This window comes from Schistocerca serialis, chromosome 5, assembly GCF_023864345.2.
Source record: "Schistocerca serialis cubense isolate TAMUIC-IGC-003099 chromosome 5, iqSchSeri2.2, whole genome shotgun sequence".
Taxonomy (NCBI): Eukaryota; Metazoa; Arthropoda; class Insecta; order Orthoptera; family Acrididae; genus Schistocerca; species Schistocerca serialis.
Window position 1 is genome coordinate 306,023,535 of NC_064642.1, and position 21,565 is coordinate 306,045,099.

Genomic DNA, 21,565 nt, shown 5'->3' on the forward strand with positions numbered 1-21,565 from the left:
TCTTTCCGCTGCAAGGAGTGCAGCAATTGATGATAGCGATTTGTGTTGCGTTTTTTTGTCTGCGTTTTCCTTAGAAAAAGATCAAATGTTTGCTTGATGAAGTCTAAATGGTACACAATACGAAAGTAAAGTTTAATAAGCATTTCAAATACTTTCGCTCTAACAATAGAAAGTCTCTATTAATTGTCTGCCACCATCTTATAAATTATCTCAGCGGCAAATTCAAATTACGCAACTCTGCAGACATAAATGGCGAAGGTAATAAAATTGTGTAAAAATAATGTGCACCGGTGGTCTCAAACTCATTTTAATGAAGATAGTTCAAATCAGATTGGTTCTTTAAAAACAGTGCTCATAGCGCGATCCATATAACAAACTTTTTCTTGCTGATGTATGGAGCCGAAATTAATTACACACGAATTGCGAAGAATATTGTTTCAGCTAAAATGCGTCAGTGTTGTGTGCGGCTGATATTCGGTAGTTTTAATGACCATTTTGCTGAAGATAACTGTTTACGTCACAATCAATAGTTGTATAGAATCTGTTGTATGAACTGTAATTTAGTGACACTTACACAACTTACAGACAACACTTTAACACAACGTTAACTTGGAGTTCTTTAGCAACTTGACCAAATCTTTAGCCGAGAGAAAAATTATTTAGTAATTACTCACTGTAATAAAATAAGATTATCATTTTCATTTGCAAATTAGTTACATACCAAACCACTGAATAAAACAGTGAAAGCCACACTGGCGCCCAACGTGGGGCCACCAATGCACATTTATTCATTTTAATAATTGAAATTGTGATCTATTACAGGTACCATAACAAACTATTAATCATTGTATATTTACTTGTTTCAGGAGCATTGACATCTTCCTACCAAACTGCTGTATGAATCTGTATTTGCGCTGGTGCGAGACGCAGGAGTAACTACATATAAGCAGTGCAGCCCACCACTCTCAATCAACACAGGTAGGAACAGATGTTCATGTTCAGTAATTAAACAGCAGCACATGATCAACAATCACTGTGTGTGCAATTTTAAATTTGATATCAGTACCTGCAGCCATAAGTGGTAATAATTGAATATTCTGGCTGCGAGAATAATATTTTTAAGTGTTATTTGTGTATATGTGTTAGTTATAAGATTATTTTGTGTCAATTGGTGCTTGTCAGTGATTTATATATTTGTTGTGCTATATTGGTGCTACAATAAATAAACAAAAGAAACAGATTAAACTGAATGACCATACTGATGCAGAGATGACATCAGAGTCTCAGGTAGAACAATCTACCCATATTTCTGTCGAATTATTAGAAAATTTAATTATGAATGATAATTTAGTAACTGATGTCCCGAGTGATAGTAAAACTGAGGAGTTGCCAAAACAAACTGACACTCCTGCATTCAACCAGTTAGGAATTAATGACAGTATTTCTTCTGGGCAAAGGGCAGAAGTTAGCAATGCTCAAGCTATGTGCATACAGGATATGCTAACAGCATTATTTGAAAAGTTTACTATTAAAGAACAGGAGCGTGAAAAACAATGCGAGCTTAAAGAGCAGGAGCGTGGAAGACAACGTCAGCAGGAAAAGGAAAAAATGTAGACAGGAAAAGCTTATAGAAAAACAGCAACAGGAGCTCAGGGACCAAGAAAAGGAAAAGAAATTTATGGAAAATATAAACAATATTTTTCTGGAAAGAGATAAATAAATTGTCCGTAGGATAAATCAAGTGTTGGTCGATCATGATAATGCTATTACTACCCATTTTAAGCAGGAGATCGATGCAGTAAAAACCACTATTGAACCGTTAACAAACATTCCAGTTCTGGTCAATAGCCTTCAAACTGAAGTAGATAGACTAGAGAACGAATTCAAAGCTTTGACTACCACTGTGGAAACAATGCAGGAGGACATTCCCTCGAAAATTCGAAAGCAAGCCCGAACAGAAGTAGGCAGGGTGCTGAGCTCTGAAAATCAAAACTTTGAAAATCTGACAGTATGCAGTAATGACAACACTGGTACTGACAGGCAAAAGATCGCAAATAATCTAACGGCGAATTTTAATGCACCACAAGGAAGACCAAATTTTGGTAATCAACCGATATTACCAGAGCAATATGTGACACCAAGGAACAATAATAGTGAAATAGAATATACTTGTAATAAAGTAATCACACCACCTGCAAATCATAGCAATTCCATGCACTTAACTACTTCGATGCATGAAGAAAGCCTGATTCAGCATAGACAGTTTCGAATATTTAACGAAGAAAGCAAGAAAAACATATATCCAGTGGTTTTCATTCGAAACTTGAAAAGTGTTCTTCCAAAATCGTGGTCGGAAGAACAGAAAATACAGTTTGTGGTTTCACATATTTCTGGTGATGCGTCGCTCTGGGCATTAAATGCAGCAGAAACTTGCAAGACTTTCCACGACTTTGAGAAGGCATTCCTTGACCAATTCTGGTCAGCATCTACTCAAGAGCTACTCCGTAAAGTTGTTTACAATGCAGAAATGTACAATCCGAAGTCAGGTTCCGTTAAGGAAGTACTTTGAAACATATATTAACATGACCCAGTACTGGGATGAGCCAGTAACCACCAGAGACTTACTGCGAGTGTTAAAATCTAGATTACCCATACATATTAGAGAAAAATTATTTAATGTTACAGACACCGATCTGAAAGAATTTCTGTCTGTAATTGATTCTCTGGATCTAGTGCAAGAAGACGCCAAAAAAAATTCTGACGTGATCAGCAATACCAATAGTCCTAATAGAAAAATTTCATGGAATGGAAATAATGGAAATAGGGGCGAAGGTAGTCCAAAGAAAAATAAAAGTAAAGCTTATAGTAACAGAAAATACAATAATAATAATAGTAGCAGGAATCCATACAACCAAAATTTTGGTTATCCTAATAATAACAACAGTAATTATCAAAAGGCCGAAGAACACCAACAACCAAATGGTAATCTGAGGCAGTACCACAATGAAAACCCAAACAATAACAATAGCAACTGAAAGAGATGAAATGACAACAGGTCAGACAGTCCATATAAAGACTAGCCTAAAAATATGTGGGGTGACAGTGAATATTGGCGACAGCCAGGGCCAATTCATTGGCTGCCGCAGCAAAATTCTATCAATTCAGGTCAGCCAATAAATTATGTACAGGCTACACCTATACCAAGCAATCAATATCCACCGTGGTGGGATCCAAGCAGGCCTCCACCGACTGAAAACTCACAAAATGTTAGAATAGTGGAGGTATCTTCGGAAGCAAAACAAAACACTCAGAAGCCAACAAACTAATTTCGGTCCCTGTAGGCCTTCGCCAGGTGACCGAGGCTAGCAATGAAGGCAATAGGTCGACGAAACAAAAAATAAACATGATACAGTATCAGGATGGCAACAGGATCGAAGACGAGCTATATCAGGAACCTGCTGTCTCTGATAAGCCACAAAGGGAAAATATCCAAGCAAGTGTCACCGGAGCTGTAAATGGTGTAACAACTACTATTCTGCTTGACACAGGTGCAAATGCATCAGTTATGAACAAGCATTTTTTTCAAGAAGGTATCGGAGATAAGAAGATTGCCGATTTTGCCGGTTGCAAATTGTAAGGTTATAGGAGCATTGGGAAAAAAGACACAGAGTATAAAATACCAGACACAGGTGGAAGTTTCCTTGGGAAATGATCGCTTATTATGCACGTTCCTACTAATGGATAACTTGTCAGTACTGGTGGCTTCTGGGTCTTGAGTTCCTTTGGGAAAGGGAAGCTGTAATTGATCTCGCCCGTGGGACATGTGCACTTAAGTACCAACAGCTGAATCGGGAGTTCGATGCGAACCTTCCGCTGATGAGAAAAATGAATCTTTCTGACAGCAAACAGAAGTTGTTAGTGTTGGATCATAAGCACCCACAGATGTGTCACAAATATCAAAATAACGATGCACCCAGCAACGTGAGTGACATCGTCACAACAATAGAAAAGAAAGTACAGGAGGCAACTTGCATTAATGGCTCTGAGCACTATGGAACTTAACATCTATGGTCATCAGTCCCACTTGCATTAATGTTACAGAGGCTAGACAATTAACAGAATTATTATCCGGATACCTCGAAGTAGTCACTGAACGCCCTGGAATCATAAAAGATTACCAGTATAATATGAAAGTATATCCGCACAAGACCTATTGCAGAGCACCTTACTCGGTCCCCTGGACTAGGAAAAACGAAGTGAATATACAATGGACCAATCAGAAGTGCAAGTGCACTATCCTATAACTGTAAATATAATGTTTATGGTAAGATAATTAGCAATAATAATGGGATAATATTATGTATGTATTAGTTTATAAGCTTTTATGTCGAGTACTACACTGTAATGTTCTTAATTATTTGAACAAGGCGTAGAGAATCCCCATAATAACTGTATTTTACTCTAAAAGGGATCAGTAACTTGATAAACACTTGAGTGTTATTGCATTAAATGTGAGGGATTTTACTTTTTATACGTAGGATAGAAATGATTAAAATGCTTAAATAATATATTTGTTCGTGTGTAAGAATGGATATAGCAAAAATATTTTCATAAGATTGAGTCATGTAGTCCCACACACGTAGCGAGTGTTCATGGTGTTTGAGCTGTGTGACTGAAGAAAGAAAAAAAAAAAAAAGAAGTAAAATAAACTGCTTTCACCACTAGTGAAGGGAAATCTGAATGTGTACTGATTTATATATATGGTTTCATTACGAAATCATTTAAAATGCTCTTATGAGCAACATTCTGGTTAGATAAACTGAACATGGACATCTGTACCAAAAACATGGTAAATAACAGTCCCAATAAAAAAATAGAAATATGTAAATATATGTATCTGTAATAAAAATGGAAATGTACTGTTATCTGTACAGTTCAGTAATGATCTCATGGTCAAGATAATGTAGCAGATTCTGAAAGTTTTATATTGTCTCATGTTTATGTGACAGTGTAAAATTTTAAATTTTGCTATTCAGTCATGGTAATATGAACTTATGTGCAAGTGTACCAGACCTCATTCCTTGAAAAGTGTCATTTGCACATAGATTGTCTGTTAAGCACTGTGGAAAACTACTGACAGCAATCAGAACTGTGAAACGTGTTTCGGAGGAACTAGTGGACGTGTGAAGAACTGTGATTTATATTGTGAATAATGATGAACAGTGATAAAAACTGTGATCACGTAACCGTATGAATGCTCTTGGAGTGTCAAAGCTAGCAGCAACGCTATGAACATTGAGTACTGTTGACTGTATTAATAATTAACTTGAACTGATGACCTCTAGTAGTTTGATACGAAGCATCTTCGCGTGCCAAATTTAATGTGACAGACTGTACAGCCAGCCGCGCGGCACGGCAGAACAATAATGCAACGTTGGTTACGCAGCGCATCGCGAAAATATTTACATTCCGCTTAAGTAAACGAAGCACACTACGGACACTTGTATGATCAACGGTGCAGTGTTCAAAATGTGCATATTGTGATAAACTTACACATGAATCACTACATTGTGTTGAACAGTGTCAAAATACAGAACATATTCCAAAACCAGTCTAATTCCATCCGTGTGAATTCGAGTGAAATGGACACTAATGAACTTTTCCACAGAATGAGAATAGTAATTATCTTGTCACTGATGCTTATATTTTGACATTTCATGTACCCATCTAAAATTGAGGGACGTGGGAAAGGAGAAACAGGACCTGCTGCAGCGCGACTTCTAGCCAGCAGCAGATCCAAACCACGGTGCAGGCGACGGCAGCCGACGCCCCACCGACTTGGCTGGGGGGCGGTCCAGTAGAAGCCACTACCTGTCTGCATTCCAACGGCTCGACACGGGGGCAGTCTTACAACATCAGCGGCAAACTGTTATGACATTAACTTTGGAATTTTTATGATATACCACCATGAAAAAACATTCATTATCCCAGATGCTTACAACAGAGTCATAAATTTGCATTTTCCAGCATATTTATTATATTCATGTCAAGCCTGACTGTTAAATGTAGGTGTCTGCATTTTCTTGAAGCCCCTTGGACGGTTTTATTCCCGATTTTCTGAGTCCAGTGAACCCAAATGGGGGGGGGGGGGGGGGGGGGGGAGAGATAAGTTAATCGGGAAGTATCCGCAGCAACTTCCGAGATAATACAGTCACTTAAGTCATTTAAAGTACTCGATTCAACTATAGTTTTATCATGTCTAAAACAACATTGAAACTAAAAATTTGCATCTTGAGAGTAGCAAATCTACGTGGATTACGTGGACTGATAAAAAAATATACAATAGATAAAATAATTTTTTTTCTCAGCCCAAGGGGCATTGTAACATCCACGAGATAAAATTTAGCTACAGTGCGACGAGAGGAAATTATGCCTCTAACAGTTATAAACATTATCTATTCGATATATGAAAAAAAAACACAGTGAAAACGATGATAAATATTAATTATTTATATAATATTTTTATGATGTAATTGCACATATCGATGTGTATCATACAAAGACAATGATAATTTTAAATTCCTTTTATGATCTGCGTTTGTCTTCCTTTGCTTTTACCTTTTGTTGGTTTGTAGGTTCAGGACGCAAGACACAAATCAAACTGAGGTCTGTTAAGAAATTGTAATTATTTGTTAATTATTACTTGAGAATAGAGTTCATTATTATTATTATTATTATTATAAATATGAGTGAATAATTATTTGTAACTTTAATTCTCTCTCAGTAAGCATTATCTGTGTTAATTATTTCTTTCCGCTGCAAGGAGTGCAGCATTGATGATGATAGCGATTTGTATTGCGTTTTTTTGTCTGTGTTTTCCTTAGAAAAAAATCAAATGTTTGCTTGATGAAGTCTAAATAGTGCACAATACGAAAGTGAAGTTTAATAAGCATTTCAAATACTTTCGCTCGAACAACAGAAAGTCTCTATAATTGTCTGCTGCCGTCTTAAAATTATCTCAGCGGCAAATTCAAACTACGCAACTCTGCAGACATAAATGGCGAAGGTAATAAAATTGTGTAAAAATAACGTGCACCGGTGTCTCGAACTCATTTTAATGAAAATAGTTCGAATCAGATTGGTTTTTAAAACAGTGCTCATACCAAGATCCATATAACAAACTTTTTCTTGCTGATGTATGGAGCCGAAATTAATTACGCACGAGTTGCGAAGAATATTGTCTCAGCTAACAAACGTCAGTGTTGTGCGCGGCTGATATTCGGTAGTTTTAATGATCAGTTTGCTGAAGATAGCTGTTTCCATCACAATCATAGTTGTATAGAATCTGTTGTATGAACTGTGATTTAGTGACACTTACACAACTTACAGACAACACTTTAACACAACGTTAACTTGGAGTTTCTTTAGCAACTTGACCAAATCTTTAGCTGGAGAAAAATTATTTAGTAATTACTCACTGTAATAAAATAAGATTATCATTTTCATTTACAAATTAGTTACATACTAAACCACTGAATAAAACAGTGAACGCCACAATACTTTAGATTTTTAAGAAGATGATACTGAAATGTGTGGCTTAGAAGTAGTAGGTGACAGGATAGCAGTTGACTTTTTGGCTAAAAACCCTTCAAGATGATATTCCCTTACTTAAAGCACATTGTGTATGTTTTTCTCCCTTCATGTGGCTAAAAAGCGTCTGACATCCCATATTACTAACAGAAATCTGGCTACAGCAGTAACTGCAATAAGCTAAGTAGGTTCACCAGGCACAGATCAAAACAGTCCTTTAAATTTGGGTGACTCTTCCAAATATAATGATAAAATGTCTTGAAATTAGACACAGTAGCACTATTAAAAGAAGAACGAAATACTTACACTGCTGGAACACACATTCTCTCTCTCTCTCTCTCTCTTTCCTGTGTCCCCCCCCCCCCCCCCCCCATATTGTCTTTAAGACTTGTACACACTGCAACAGGAAACATATTTTGGTTCAAAACATGTATTCTGTAACATTTTCCAACTTTTTTGTGGTCTCTGTCTCTGTACACACTTTTGGACAATATTTCTCTTAGTGCATTTGCATCATCTGTAACAATGTCGGTCATACAGTTTTCGTATCATCTGCTACGTTAAGTCAAGTGATGAGGAAATGTAATTATATGTGGTGCTGCACTATTAATACTCTAAAAAGGGTCATACAGACCAAGTGAAAGACATCATTGTTAGTGGTGTACGAAGGCTACTAGAGAACAACTGGCGGTAATAACATGTTGCACGAGCTGCTTATGGAAGACAGCTCTGGTTTTTGTAACTTCACTTGGATGTCATCCACTTATTTCGAATTCCTGCAAATGTGGTAGCACTAGCTACTGGAGAAAAAGAAAAACACACACAGATTTCAGGAAGGCAATCACAGTCAACAAAAGACCTCCTGTCACTCTTAATTTTTTGGCAATGCGAGATCTATTTCTGAGCCTTGCTTACCAGTGCCATAGTTATTTCACTTTTCAAAGCATGTTACATCTCCAGAAGATTTGTGTAATTGTAACTAAATGAAAAACATTGTTAACCTCGAGCAGGTGCACTTATTTATAAAGTGTACCAAACACTTGTTTCACATTAGTGAGCTCATGTCTAATCCTTCATTATTGCTTCACGTAACAGTCATAAATTGTGTTATCATACAGCCATGAGAACAGAAGTAATATAAAATAAACTCCAAGCTTGGTCAGAAAAAAATTACCGTCCTTGCAAGAAAATGACCAACATTATGATCTAGCAAAACAATCCCACAGTGAAGCAGTTGTCTACGTGATAATGCATGGTCAAATAAGTGGTTGGCTGGAATCTGGTGCCACTGCACTGTTTAAGACTTTGGTCATTACTGTGGGGTAACGCCTTTCCATGAAATCAGAGGGATATAACGAAAGTTTATTTCATTAGTGTTTAATTAAAAATTGCTTTAGAACACATTATGTAAGTGTATTTTATCATTATTTAACTAAACTAAGATTTTGCTCATACATGTTTACCTTGGTAACATGAAGACAGCTATTCTTTACATGTGTACATAGCACACCGTGTGCTCACTCGTGTTACAAAAATCAGCCCACTCACTCGAGGGTTCAAATTGCTGAGAGCTCAGCAGCCAGGGACTGTGCATCTGAGTTTCGCTTGTGTGTGTGTGTGTGTGTGTGTGTGTGTGTGTGTGTGTGTGTGTGTGTGTTGTCTATTTCTGATGAAGGCCTTATTGGTTGTGAGCTTACTTTCTCATAGTCTTTTTGTTGTGCCTATCTGTGACTCAGCATCTCCTCTATATGGTGAGTAGCAACGATCCCTTTCATAATTATTGACAGTTCTTTGCCGTTTTTCCTGCTTAAGTGCCACATGTAACATCAACAGGCAGTTTGAACTTGATGCTATGGACTATAGGGCTTGAGAGTTGAATGCTGACTAAGTCGCATCAGCGGCCCACTGAGAAATTCAAGCAAATAAGTACATACAACATAATTCCATGTATACGTTTTACAGTTACAAGAGGGCTTGCACCACAGCAGTATTGAAACACAGACTTATTTTTATTTTAAATGTTTATGGCATAGGCCCCTAAGTTGCAGTCTTGTGGACCTGATCAGGAGAATACTCTCAGCTGTAAATTCTATTTTACAAGTGAAGCAAGAGTATGGATTAACGCCCAATTAAAAATGTCACTAGACACAGCATAAGTTTACATTAGGAAGGACGAGAAAGGAAATCGACCCTATTCTTTTTGAAAGGACTATTTAAGTGCTTGTCATAAATAATTTAGGGAAACCACAGACAATATAAATCTGGATGGCAGAACACAGATTTTAACCTCAGTCCTATCCAATGAGTCTAGTGTCTTAACCACTATGTCACCTAATTTGGTAGTTTTATGGATGTTTCTTAATTTATGTAAATGAGGTTTTGTAAGCATGCACGATAATGTTATTCTTTTGCATAAACAGAGAAAACAGATAATTTCTGTTTACCTTTATTCTGCCCCACATACATGTATGCATAAGATGATTTGAGAATGTCTCTTATTACAAAAAAAACAACACACGCAAAGTGTGTTGTTAATAATTGAATGACTACAGTGTTTCACAGTTGTGAATGAAATCTGACATATTAACACAGCATATTCTCCGCAGTAGACTAGTTTATTACAAAATTTTCCACACAAATGCTGTAGAAAAACCTCTATTTTCAAGATTTGTTTGTGGTGGTAGGCTATATGTTGCCAGTAACTGCAAGTTTCCTTTTGGAATTACATTCATTGCATGTCGTCCTGGATCACCAACAAATATTGTCTTCCCAGCATTCTGCAGACTCTTGATCCATGGTTGAAGCCTTTGTGCAAACTCTGTGTCATACAGTACATCACCCAGCAAGATAATATCCCACTCAAAGCACGTATTGCCTATTATGTCATTTAATGACACATTCACGTTCACTTGATTTAAGGAACAATTGAGGAGTATTGCCTCTCCTGCTACTGCAATAAGAATGGTACTGTTAGTTTACAGTAGTAACAAGCAGTTCAATACAAAAAATTATATTGATAAAAACTGTTTCAGCAGCTCCAAAATATTTATTTCCTCATTAACTCAAACACAAAAAAATTGCGACTGTTTGCAATAGAAAGCTGAATGGGATAGTTGTTTTAAGTATTACATTGTTTATTACAAACACTGAAAATAGAAGCAAGAAGGCTAAAAAATAAAAATATCTATCAAAGACTAGAACAATAATATTCCCGATATTATAGAAGATAATAGTGCAATACGAAATGCAATTGTGGTAAGGAAGGCAAATGGTCAACTTTGGTTTATTGGGAGAATTTTAAGAAAGAGTGGTTCATCTATACAGGAGGCCGCATATAAGATGCTGATGCAACCTATTCTTGAGTACTACTCAAGCATTTGGGATCCGTACCAGGTCAGACTGCAGGAAGACACTGAAGTAATTCAGAGGTACACTGCTAAATTTGTCACTGGTAGGTTCGAACAACGTATAAGTGTTACGGGAGATGCTTTGGGAACTAAAAAGGGAATCCCTGGAGGCAAGGTGATGTTCTCTTCGAGAAACACTATTGAGAAAATTTAGAGAACCAGCATTTAAAGCTGACTGCCGAACGATTCTACTGTTGCAAATGTGCACTGTGGGTAAGGACCAGGAAGATAAGATACAAGAAATTAGGGCTCATACGGAGGTGTACAGATATTCGTTTTTCCCTTGCTCTATTTGTGAGTGGAACAGGAGGGGAAATGACAAGTAGCGGTACAGGGTACCCTCTGTCATGCACTGAGTACCAGCTTGCGGAGTATCGATGCAGATGTAGGTCTAGGTGTAGGTGTAGATTAAAATTGGTGTTTGAATGAGTACTTTCTTGTTAATGTGGCACAACAGTAACATTTTATAAAAACATGGAATCTACACATGCAGTCAATCTAAAGAAAGGTTAAATACAAACGCTGCTGAAATTCTTAATCAAGAACTTTTAACTGTCACTTATTAACTGCATCAAATTGATTTTGGATATTTCTTGCCTAGCTTTTAATAGGAACATTATAAGGATATATGATACAGACTTCATCAAAAGTTATGTACCCCCTGTGCATCTGTGAACATGTGTGGGTTTACACTTAAGGGAGGCGGGTGATTGAGATGTGCTCAAGCCTATCCTACGTATAGACGGCACAGAACCCCCCCTCCCCCCCCCCCCCCACACACACACCCAGGAGATCATACAACCTTGAAAAATGGTGGGGGGAGGGGGGGGGGGCTTCTGCAACGATACACTGTTAAGGTGCCCCTGGTTCAATTCATGCTCAACTGGGAGCACATCTGGAGATTTTGTAGACCTTTCCATTTAGTCAATTCCTGCCTCCTCAACGAAGTGTTCCAGAGGTGGGCAGAGGGTTTGAACATTACCACCCTGAAACATGAGTATATCCCCAATAAATTAACTTTAGGGCTGGACTGTAGGTTGGAGGATGTTGTCCTGATAATGAACAGTTCTCAAATTACTGTTGACTGTAATGAGCAGTGTCCGACAAACACACACAATACAAGCTCAACATATCACTGCCTTATTACCTTGATAACCTGTGGTATGGCATGCCTGTGAGAGGCATCTGTACATGCCTGCCTCTACACACTTCTATGGCTATTCTTGGTGGTCAGAAAAATTCTGTATTTGTCAATGGCGAGAACCTGGCATCATTGATCCAGGTTCTGTTCCATGTGTTCTGATGTTCTGTTATCGACTTACTCCACACACCAACTACTGAAGGATTTGTACCTCATTTGTAATGGACTCCTAGAGGCCAAATTCATACTGTGGATGTGGTGTCATACTATTTTGATCCACAAAAACCTCACAGTTGCCTCCAAAATCACAACACAGTTCTGTTGTACTCTCTTTAGAGTACCTAAGAACCATGTTTATAGAGAAAAGTAATCAGTTGGTGGTGATCACATGCAACCACCATGAGGCAGTTCCTTAATATTTTGTGTATCACAGTAGTGGCTGTATGTCTGAAGTTGGTGTCAGTACATCAATTTGAAGAGCAACTTCCCACACATAACCCTTTGTGTTGTAAGTGACAATCCATACATGGTCTGAGCTTAAAAAGACCCTTCAAGGAATTTTGACAGAATGAAAAGCGGAAACATGTTGCAGTGTCCCAACACAACTGAAGATATGCTCCTTTCTACTGTATGAGACTTAGAACGAAAGTTTACTTTTGCCTCTTTTATGCAGGTACATAACACTTTGCTGTGGTCAAGAGTATTGAGATAGATGCTAATGATCAAAAAATGACATCAACTGTATATATGACAGGGGTGGTGCAAAAATTTTTTGAGCTGTTCATTTTTTCAGAATAATACTGGAAATAGATGCAACATAATAATAAAAATAAAATGAAACAAGAAACCTGTAGGACTATCCACAAAAAAAGACGTTCAAAGCCTCTGAAATAACTAATAAGATAACAAGAAAGGTTAGAAAGCATGTGTATAAATAGCTTTACAGAGTGCCAAATAAGCAATATCATTTTTCGAAGAGTGTGAAAGAAACAAGACTGCAGTTAACAGCATAAGTATATGTTTTTGCTTCTTTGTGTGAGGGAGAACAAGTAAATACATAATAAATATTTTTCATAGATATATGTTTCAAGAGTTTATTAATATAAATGACCAACATGACTGAAACACACAGTAATTCATTGTTTGGTATTTGCTCCCCTGGGACAATATCTCCCCTGTGGCAACAAGTGACCGGGCAATCTTCGATGAAGAGACATGCGGGGGAGAATAAACTGACAGAACAATATTAAAAATAAAAAGGTGATCGTGACAGATCTGGCAGCAAGTGCCGACAATAGGCAGGATGAGACCCATTGTCAGGAGGAGACGAAGAGCAGCATAGTGGACCACTGGGACAAGTCGGTTTCCTAACAGCAAACTGAAGAAATGGAAGGTATTCACAAAATTGAAATGATGAAAGAAATGAAAACAACTTCATTGAACAGTCTTCAACATCAAAGAGGGTGCAACAACAGTTGAAGAAAACGAAAAGTAAGTTTGCAAGAAACAAAACTATAGATTTCCAAGTTTTGCTGACATAGAATCGTTGATTGAACCTGTCGTATTTTTATTTTTATTTATTTATTTAATTTATGGACTGTGTTATAAAAATATTTTACATGTTCATTCAAACAGCTGCTGTTACGAGTCAGCTATTACGAATTATTCATTACAGTTGAAAGAAGTGAGAAATGCAATGAAAGCTACTCAAAGGAACAATTTAAACAGATAATGAGGGGTCGAAGGAAAAGAACTTAAAGAAATATCATTGTCAATATTATGTAGGTGTGAAGGAGTTGTGGTCAATTATGAGGGATCAGAAACTGTCAAACAAGTAGGAACTTCCAAATCAGAGGCAGAACTGCAAAAACATGACCAAACTGAAAGAGTGGCACACACAAGTAAAGAAATCTGAGTGAGTACAGATTTAGGTCAGGAAGGTTGTTCGATAGAAGAGAGTGATATACAAGCAGAGGATAGTAGTGTAAGCGAAATAAGGGGAGAAATCTATAACACATCTATACAATTGACACTTTAGTAGTACCAAATTTGTGTGTGGTTTGCATATTAGGAACACACTGGATGAACGAATATCGAGTACATGTTAACTCTGACGAAAATACGGTGAAGATTCAGAAGGGCGAAAGAAAGCAGCAAATGGTTATATTTAAAGAGAAGAAGACTATAGAGGATAGAGATGCACTTACAAGGATATACTGCACTGTGATAACAGAAGATCATGAGAAATGGGAACAAATAGATCGTGTTAGATACAGCAGTTTAAAAAGCATTTAGAGGACAAAGAATGCCGAACAGAAGAAGACGAAGTTAACCAGAAAATAACATAAAAAGATAGCAAAATCGAAGGAAACTCATCTAAATACCAGGAAAAGAAAGCAAACAGAGGAAAATCATGGCAAAGAGAGAAGAGGGAAGGGAGTGTGAGAAGGCCAAGCAGACCACCACAGCAGATTTGTAGCTATTTCAAAAAATCTTGTGTGTGTTGTGTAAGGAAAGAATGAACTTATTTTATGGTGTGAAACAGAATCACAGCAAGAAGAAGAAAGACAGACCACAAGCTTCAGTACACCGTAGTGACAGGAGTTAAAAAAGTGATGTTTTGAACAGGCTGTAAGAAGGTAAATGCCTGTGTTAATTTTCAAAATGTTATCTGCAGGTGGACACTTGAAGCACAACTTTTCAACAAACCGAGCGCTAACGGCAACAATGGATCCAACTACCTACACTGAGAATGTGCATGATAGAGCTGGCTCCTTCCACTAAACAGCAAGCTGAGTCACATCCAGATATCAATACTGTGCAGCCCCAGGACACATCCATGCGTCCCTGCCAGAGCTGCTGTGTGAGGTTGCTAGGAGCAATTCTGAGCATGTATGGGGCCTGGAACCATCACCACCAGCCAGCAACGACCTCCAGCCGTTTATATTGAGCCAGCAGCTGATGTTTATAGGCACAACCACAAGCACAATGCACGACCCACCTTATTACGAAGGACCACGAGCGCAATGTACAACCCACCTCATTACGATGGACCACAAATGGTACAGCATCACACCCAAAAGTGAAGGCGTTTATGTTTGTAAGTGGGAGTGCGATGGAAAGTGAATTTAATTTTATGTTCTTGATGATTAAACTATTCCCTTTCAGCAGACAATCCAACATTCCATATATTGAATTGGAAAGTCATGGAACTCATTACTAGTGGAATAACATTTTGTCTCAATTTATTTTTGTCAATAGTTAATCTCGGTTTATTTTTTGGTCCATTACATACTGTAATGTTGAAACACGAGGACACAGCGTGCCTTAAATAGTGAATATTTGTTTGGAGCATGTACACCAACAAGACAAAACATTATGATCAATGCTCATCGCAACGTTGGATGCCACCTGATGATGATGTCGGGACATGGCATGGCAACAAAAGTATGTAAGTGGAGCAGACACGGATGGGAGGTCACCCTGCAAATGGGGAAGTCCATTGAGAGAAGCGACTCTGACAAAATGCAAATTATTATTACTCAGTACCTGCGAATGAGTATATCGAAAATCACAAAGCTGGTCAAATATTCCATATGACTGTCATGAGCATCAACAGAAGAAAGTAGGACAGTGGAATTGGCACTAGGTGCTCTCAATCTTCACAGAACATGGCATTCGGAGGCTTGTCTGCTCTATAAACTAGTATAGATGGTGATCTGTGGCATCTCTGCCGAAAGAGCACAATGCTTGTGCACAAACAAGTGCTTTGGAGCATACTGTTCATCGTACATTGTTGTACATGGAGCTCTCAGCAGACCAGCCATATGTGTACACATGTTGACCCAACAACATCGTCAAATATGATCGCAGTGGGCATGGGACCATAGGGATTCAACCTTCGATCAATGGAAATGTATTGACTCTTTGTGTGAATCACATTTCTGCTAAACTATGTTGATGGTTGTTTCCACAAACACCATCATCGAGGTGAATGGTGGCTTGAAACATGCATGCAGTGGGTCATGGACACAGGCTGGTGAGAGCAATATTATGCTATGGGAGGCATTCTCCTGCACTTGCCTGGGACCTATGGTAGTAATCTAAGACATGGTGACACCATCATGCTAAAACCACCTGCATCCCTTCATGCTTGATGTCTTCCCTGACGGTGATGTCATCTTTCAGCAGAACAACTGTCCTTGTCTCAGAGCCAGAACCATGTTACAATGGTTTGATGCACTCACACTGCTGTCTTGGTGAACAAATTCATCTACATCTACATGATTACTCTGCAATTCACATTTAAGTGCTTGGCAGAGGGTTCACAAACCACAATCATACTGTCTCTCTACCATTCCACTCCCGAACAGCGCGCGGGAAAAATGAACACCTAAACCTTTCTGTTCGGGCTCTGATTTCTCTTATTTTATTTTGATGATCATTCCTACCTATGTAGGTTGGGCTCAACAAAATATTTTCGCATTCGGAAGAGAAAGTTGGTGACTGAAATTTCGTAAATAGATCTCGCCGCGACGAAAAATGTCTTTGCTTTAATGACTTCCATCCCAACTCGCATATCATATCTGCCACACTCTCTCCCCTACTACGTGATAATACAAAACGAGCTGCCCTTTTTTGCACCCTTTTGATGTCCTCCGTCAATCCCACCTGGTAAGGATCCCACACCGCGCAGCAATATTCTAACAGAGGACGAACAAGTGTAGTGTAAGTTGTCTCTTTAGTGGACTTGTTGCATCTTCTAAGTGTCCTGCCAATGAAACGCAACCTTTGGCTCGCCTTCCCCACAATATTATCTATGTGGTCTTTCCAACTGAAGTTGTTCGTAATTTTAACACCCCGGTACTTAGTTGAATTGACAGCCTTGAGAATTGTAGTATTTATCGAGTAATCAAATTCCAGCGGATTTCTTTTGGAACTCATGTGGATCACCTCTCACTTTTTGTTATTTAGCATCAACTGCCACCTGCCACACCATACAGCAATCTTTTCTAAATCGCTTTGCAACTGATACTGGTCTTTGGATGACCTTACTAGACGGTAAATTACAGCATCATCTGTGAATAACCTAAGAGAACTGTTCAGATTGTCACCCACGTCATTTATATAGATCAGGAACAGCAGAGGTCCCAGGATGTTTCCCTGGGGAACACCTGATATCACTTCAGTTTTACTCGATGATTTGCCGTCTATTACTACAAACTGCGACCTTCCTGACAGGAAATCACGAATCCAGTCACACAACTGAGATGATACCCCATAGGCCCGCAGCTTGATTAGAAGTCGTTTGTGAGGAATGGTGTCAAAAGCTTTCCGGAAATCTAGAAATACGGAATCAACTTGAGATCCCCTGTCGATAGCGGCCATTACTTCGTGCGAATAAAGAGCTAGCTGCGTGGCACAAGAACGATGTTTTCTGAAACCATGCTGATTGCGTATTAATAGATCGTTCCCTTCAAGGTGATTCATAATGTTTGAATACAGTATATGCTCCAAAACCCTACTGCAAACCGACAACAATGATATAGGTCTGTAGTTCGATGGATTACTCCTACTACCCTTCTTAAACACTGGTGCGACCTGCGCAATTTTCCAATCTGTAGGTACAGATCTATTGGTGAGCGAGCGGTTGTATATGATTGCTAAGTAGGGAGCTATTGTATCAGTGTAATCTGAAAGGAACCTAATCGGTATACAATCTGGACCTGAAGACTTGCCCGTATCAAGGGATTTGAGTTGCTTCGCAACCCCTAAGGTATCTACTTCTAAGAAACTCATGCTAGCAGCTGTTCGTGTTTCAAATTCTGGAATATTCCATTCGTCTTCCCTGGTGAAGGAATTTCGGAAAACTGCGTTCAATAACTCCGCTTTAGCGGCACAGTCGCCGGTAACAGCGCCATCAGCGCTGCACAGCGAAGGTATTGACTGTGTCTTGCCGCTTGTGTACTTTACATACGACAAGAATTTCTTTGGATTTTCTACCAAATTTCGAGACAATGTTTCATTATGGAACCTATTAAAGGCATCTCGCATTGAAGTCCGTGCCAAATTTCGCGCGTCTGTAAATTTTAGCCAATCTTCGGGATTTCGCGTTCTTCTGAACTTCGCATGCTGTTTCCGTTGCCTCTGCAACAGCGTTCGGACCTGTTTTGTGTACCATGGGGGATCACTTCCATCTCTTACCAATTTATGAGATATGAATCTTTCAATTGCTGTTGCTACTATATCTTTGAATTTGAACCACATCTCATCTACATTTGCATAGTCAGTTCGGAAGGAGTGGAGATTGTCTCTTAGGAAGGCTTCTAGTGACACTTTATCTGCTTTCTTAAATAAAATTATTTTGCGTTTGTTTCTGGTGGATTTCAAAGAAACGGTATTGAGCCTAGCTACAACAACCTTGTGATCACTAATCCCTGTATCAGTCATGATGCTCTCTATTAGCTCTGGATTGTTTGTGGCTAAGAGGTCAAGTGCGTTTTCGCAACCATTTACAATTCACGTGGGTTCATGGACTAACTGCTTGAAATAATTTTCAGAGAAAGCATTTAGGACAATCTCGGAAGATGTTTTCTGCCTACCACCAGTTTTGAACAAGTATTTTTGCCAACATATCGAGGGAAGGTTGAAGTCCCCACCAACTATAACCGTATGAGTGGGGTATTTATTTGTTACCGACTCAAATTTTCTCTGAACTGTTCAGCAACTATATCATTGGAGTCTGGGGCTCGGCAGAAGGAGCCAATTATTAACTTAGTTCGGCTGTTAAGTATAACCTCCACCCATACCAATTTGCACGGAGTATCTACTTCGACTTCACTACAAGATAAACCACTACTGAGAGACATAAACACTCCACCACCAATTCTGCCTAATCTATCTTTCCTGAACACCGTCTGAGGCTTTGTCAAAATTTCTGCAGAACTAATTTCAGGCTTTAGCCAGCTTTCTGTACCTATAATGACTTCAGCTTCTGTGCTTTCTATTAGCGCTTGAAGCTCAGGGACTTTCCCAGCACAACTACAACAATTTACAACTACAATTCCGACTGTTCCTTGATCCAACCACGTCCTGTATTTGCCATGCACCCTTTGAGATTGCAGCCCACCCCGTACTTTCCCGAGGCCTACTAACCTAAAAAACCGCCCAGCCCACACCACACAGCCTCCGCTACCCGTGTAGCCACCAGCTGAGCGTAGTGAACTCCTGACCAGTCAGCAGAACCCGAAACCTCACCACCCGATGGCGCAAGTCAAGGAATCTGCAGCCAACACGGTCGCAAAACCGTCTGAGCCTCTGATTCAGACCCTCCACCCGGCTCTGCACCAAAGGTCCGCAGTCGGTTCTGTCAACAATGCTGCAGATGGTGAGCTCTACCTTCATCTCGTAAGCAAGACCGGCAGCCTTCACCAAATTAGATAGCCGCCGGAGTCGAGAGAGAATTTCCTCACATCCAAAGCAACACACGTCATTAGTGCTGACATGTGCCACCACCTGCAGCTGGCTGCACCCTGTGCTCTTCATGGCATCCAGAAGAACCCTTTCCACATCAGGAATGACTCCACCCGGAATGCACACAGGATTTCTTCCCCTCCTTAGCCGTCATATCCCTAATGGGCCCCATTATGCGCCTAACATTGGAGCTCCCAACTACCAATAAGCCCACCCTCTGAGATTGCCCGTACCTTGAAGGCTGAGAATCATCCTCTGAAACAGGGCAGGCAGCTGCATCTGGCTCAGCCAGAGACAGTACCTGAAACCTGTTTGTCAGACGCACCGGGGAGGCTTTCTGATCAGCCTCCAGGGACGTCTTTCGCTGCCTGCCACGCCTTGGAACGACCTCCCAATCAACCACAGGCGAGGGCTCAGCCCCACTGCGGGCAGCAACCAGGGCAACCACAGTGGCAGACCGATCTGGGGACAGACGGGATGAGGTTGACATCCCCGTGATACCCAAGTCTGGCTCCCCACAGTGGTGCCAGCCTCAAGCTGCGCGACCGAAGTCAGCGCCGCCTGCAGCTGTGAGCGAAGGGATGCCAACTCAGCCCTCATTCGAACACAGCAATCACAGTCCCTGTCCATTCTAATCTATGTTGAACAATAGTTACTGAAACACGAGTCTGTGCCTAGATAACGCAAGAGAAACACGCAAAGAATGTATGAACTAACCTGTACAAATGCCTAACGACTGAGCTATAATCTGCCTGAATTTACGATTACAGTAACTAAAACTCGAAATTACACCTCCTATACGAAACTCACATGCAATTTAAGTTAGAATCTATGAAGTAAACACAGAAAAGAAGCTATATACGTATCTTTCTGCACTGTCCCAACTGGGAGTTCAGCCCACAACACGCGAATTTACACTAGTCAGGTACTAAAGCGTGATGCTACAACTCTCAAATACTATAATACGCCCGAAATTTATGAATTAAACAATGCAAGTACCCAAAAACAGGCAAAGAAGTTAAGAATTAAACTACGTAACAAACAAGTAAGCTAGGAGTATACGATTTGCTGCTGGCAGCTGCTTATCCAACGGCAACAGGGAGTACAAATAATACTGATGTAAATCCTATGCAACCTGCTTGGGTTGCTAACGGCCGCCATAACTGTGTACACAGATCAGCAGCCCATTATTTATGTGGATTACATGGTCTGTGCATATATATCTAATGCAACATACATCTAAAAACCTGCCAACAATCTATTGGATCCTTGATATGCACGATCAGTGACATATTACGTTCCAAAGATGGACAAACAAGCTATTAAGTGGACGGTCATAATGTTTTAGCTTATCAGTGTATACATTTGTTATGGCTCTTTGAAGCGTTATTTGATTCATATGTTGTAAATGACCTTGTAATAATCTGGAGTGCTTGCAGAGTAAATTAGTATATCAGGCTAGTATGTCATCTCAATTTCATGACTTGGCGGGTTTTCTTTGTTATTATTTGTTTTTTCCAAATTTTCTAGCCAAATTACAAAAAGAAGTTAGAGATGGATGTAAGTTATTTTTGCTATGCTGTGATCTCTGATGAGTATTAGTCATGGAGCAGCTAGAGTGCCAATGTTGAATGTTGTTGAGGCCACGTGCCAAGTGAAATGATGCAGTTACAAAACCAGTCACAGTGGGCTGAGTGCCAGAAACAGATGAGAATATTGAACAAATAACAAGAAAGCAGAAGTGTGTATAGATAACTTTACGTTCAGAGTATGGAGAGTCGTCGTTTTAGAGTGGAGTGCCAAATAAGTAACATTAGTGTCTGCAGATAATGGAAGTAGCCACTGTGCAGTTAAAAGCAAAGCTATATGCTTGTGTTTATTTGTGTTATGAAGAATAAATTTTTATGTAATGAATAGTTTTCAGTTTAGCTATATGTGTGTGTGTGTGTGTGTG

The 21,565-nt window shown here is 39.3% G+C and overlaps 1 protein-coding gene across 4 annotated transcripts in view; it reads right to left on the minus strand.

The window, feature by feature from the left end:
* Positions 1-10,020: 10,020 nt before the first annotated feature.
* LOC126481416 (electron transfer flavoprotein beta subunit lysine methyltransferase-like) overlaps positions 10,021-21,565 on the minus strand; it is a 57,299-nt gene continuing 45,754 nt past the window's right edge. For 3 of the 4 annotated variants that reach the window (XM_050105158.1, XM_050105155.1, XM_050105157.1), the window contains one exon: positions 10,021-10,540. In XM_050105158.1, the coding sequence (XP_049961115.1) occupies positions 10,209-10,540 (332 nt within the window). In that variant the 3' untranslated portion in view covers positions 10,021-10,208. The remainder of the gene's footprint in view (positions 10,541-21,565) is intronic. The other variant, XM_050105156.1, reaches the window with a different exon arrangement.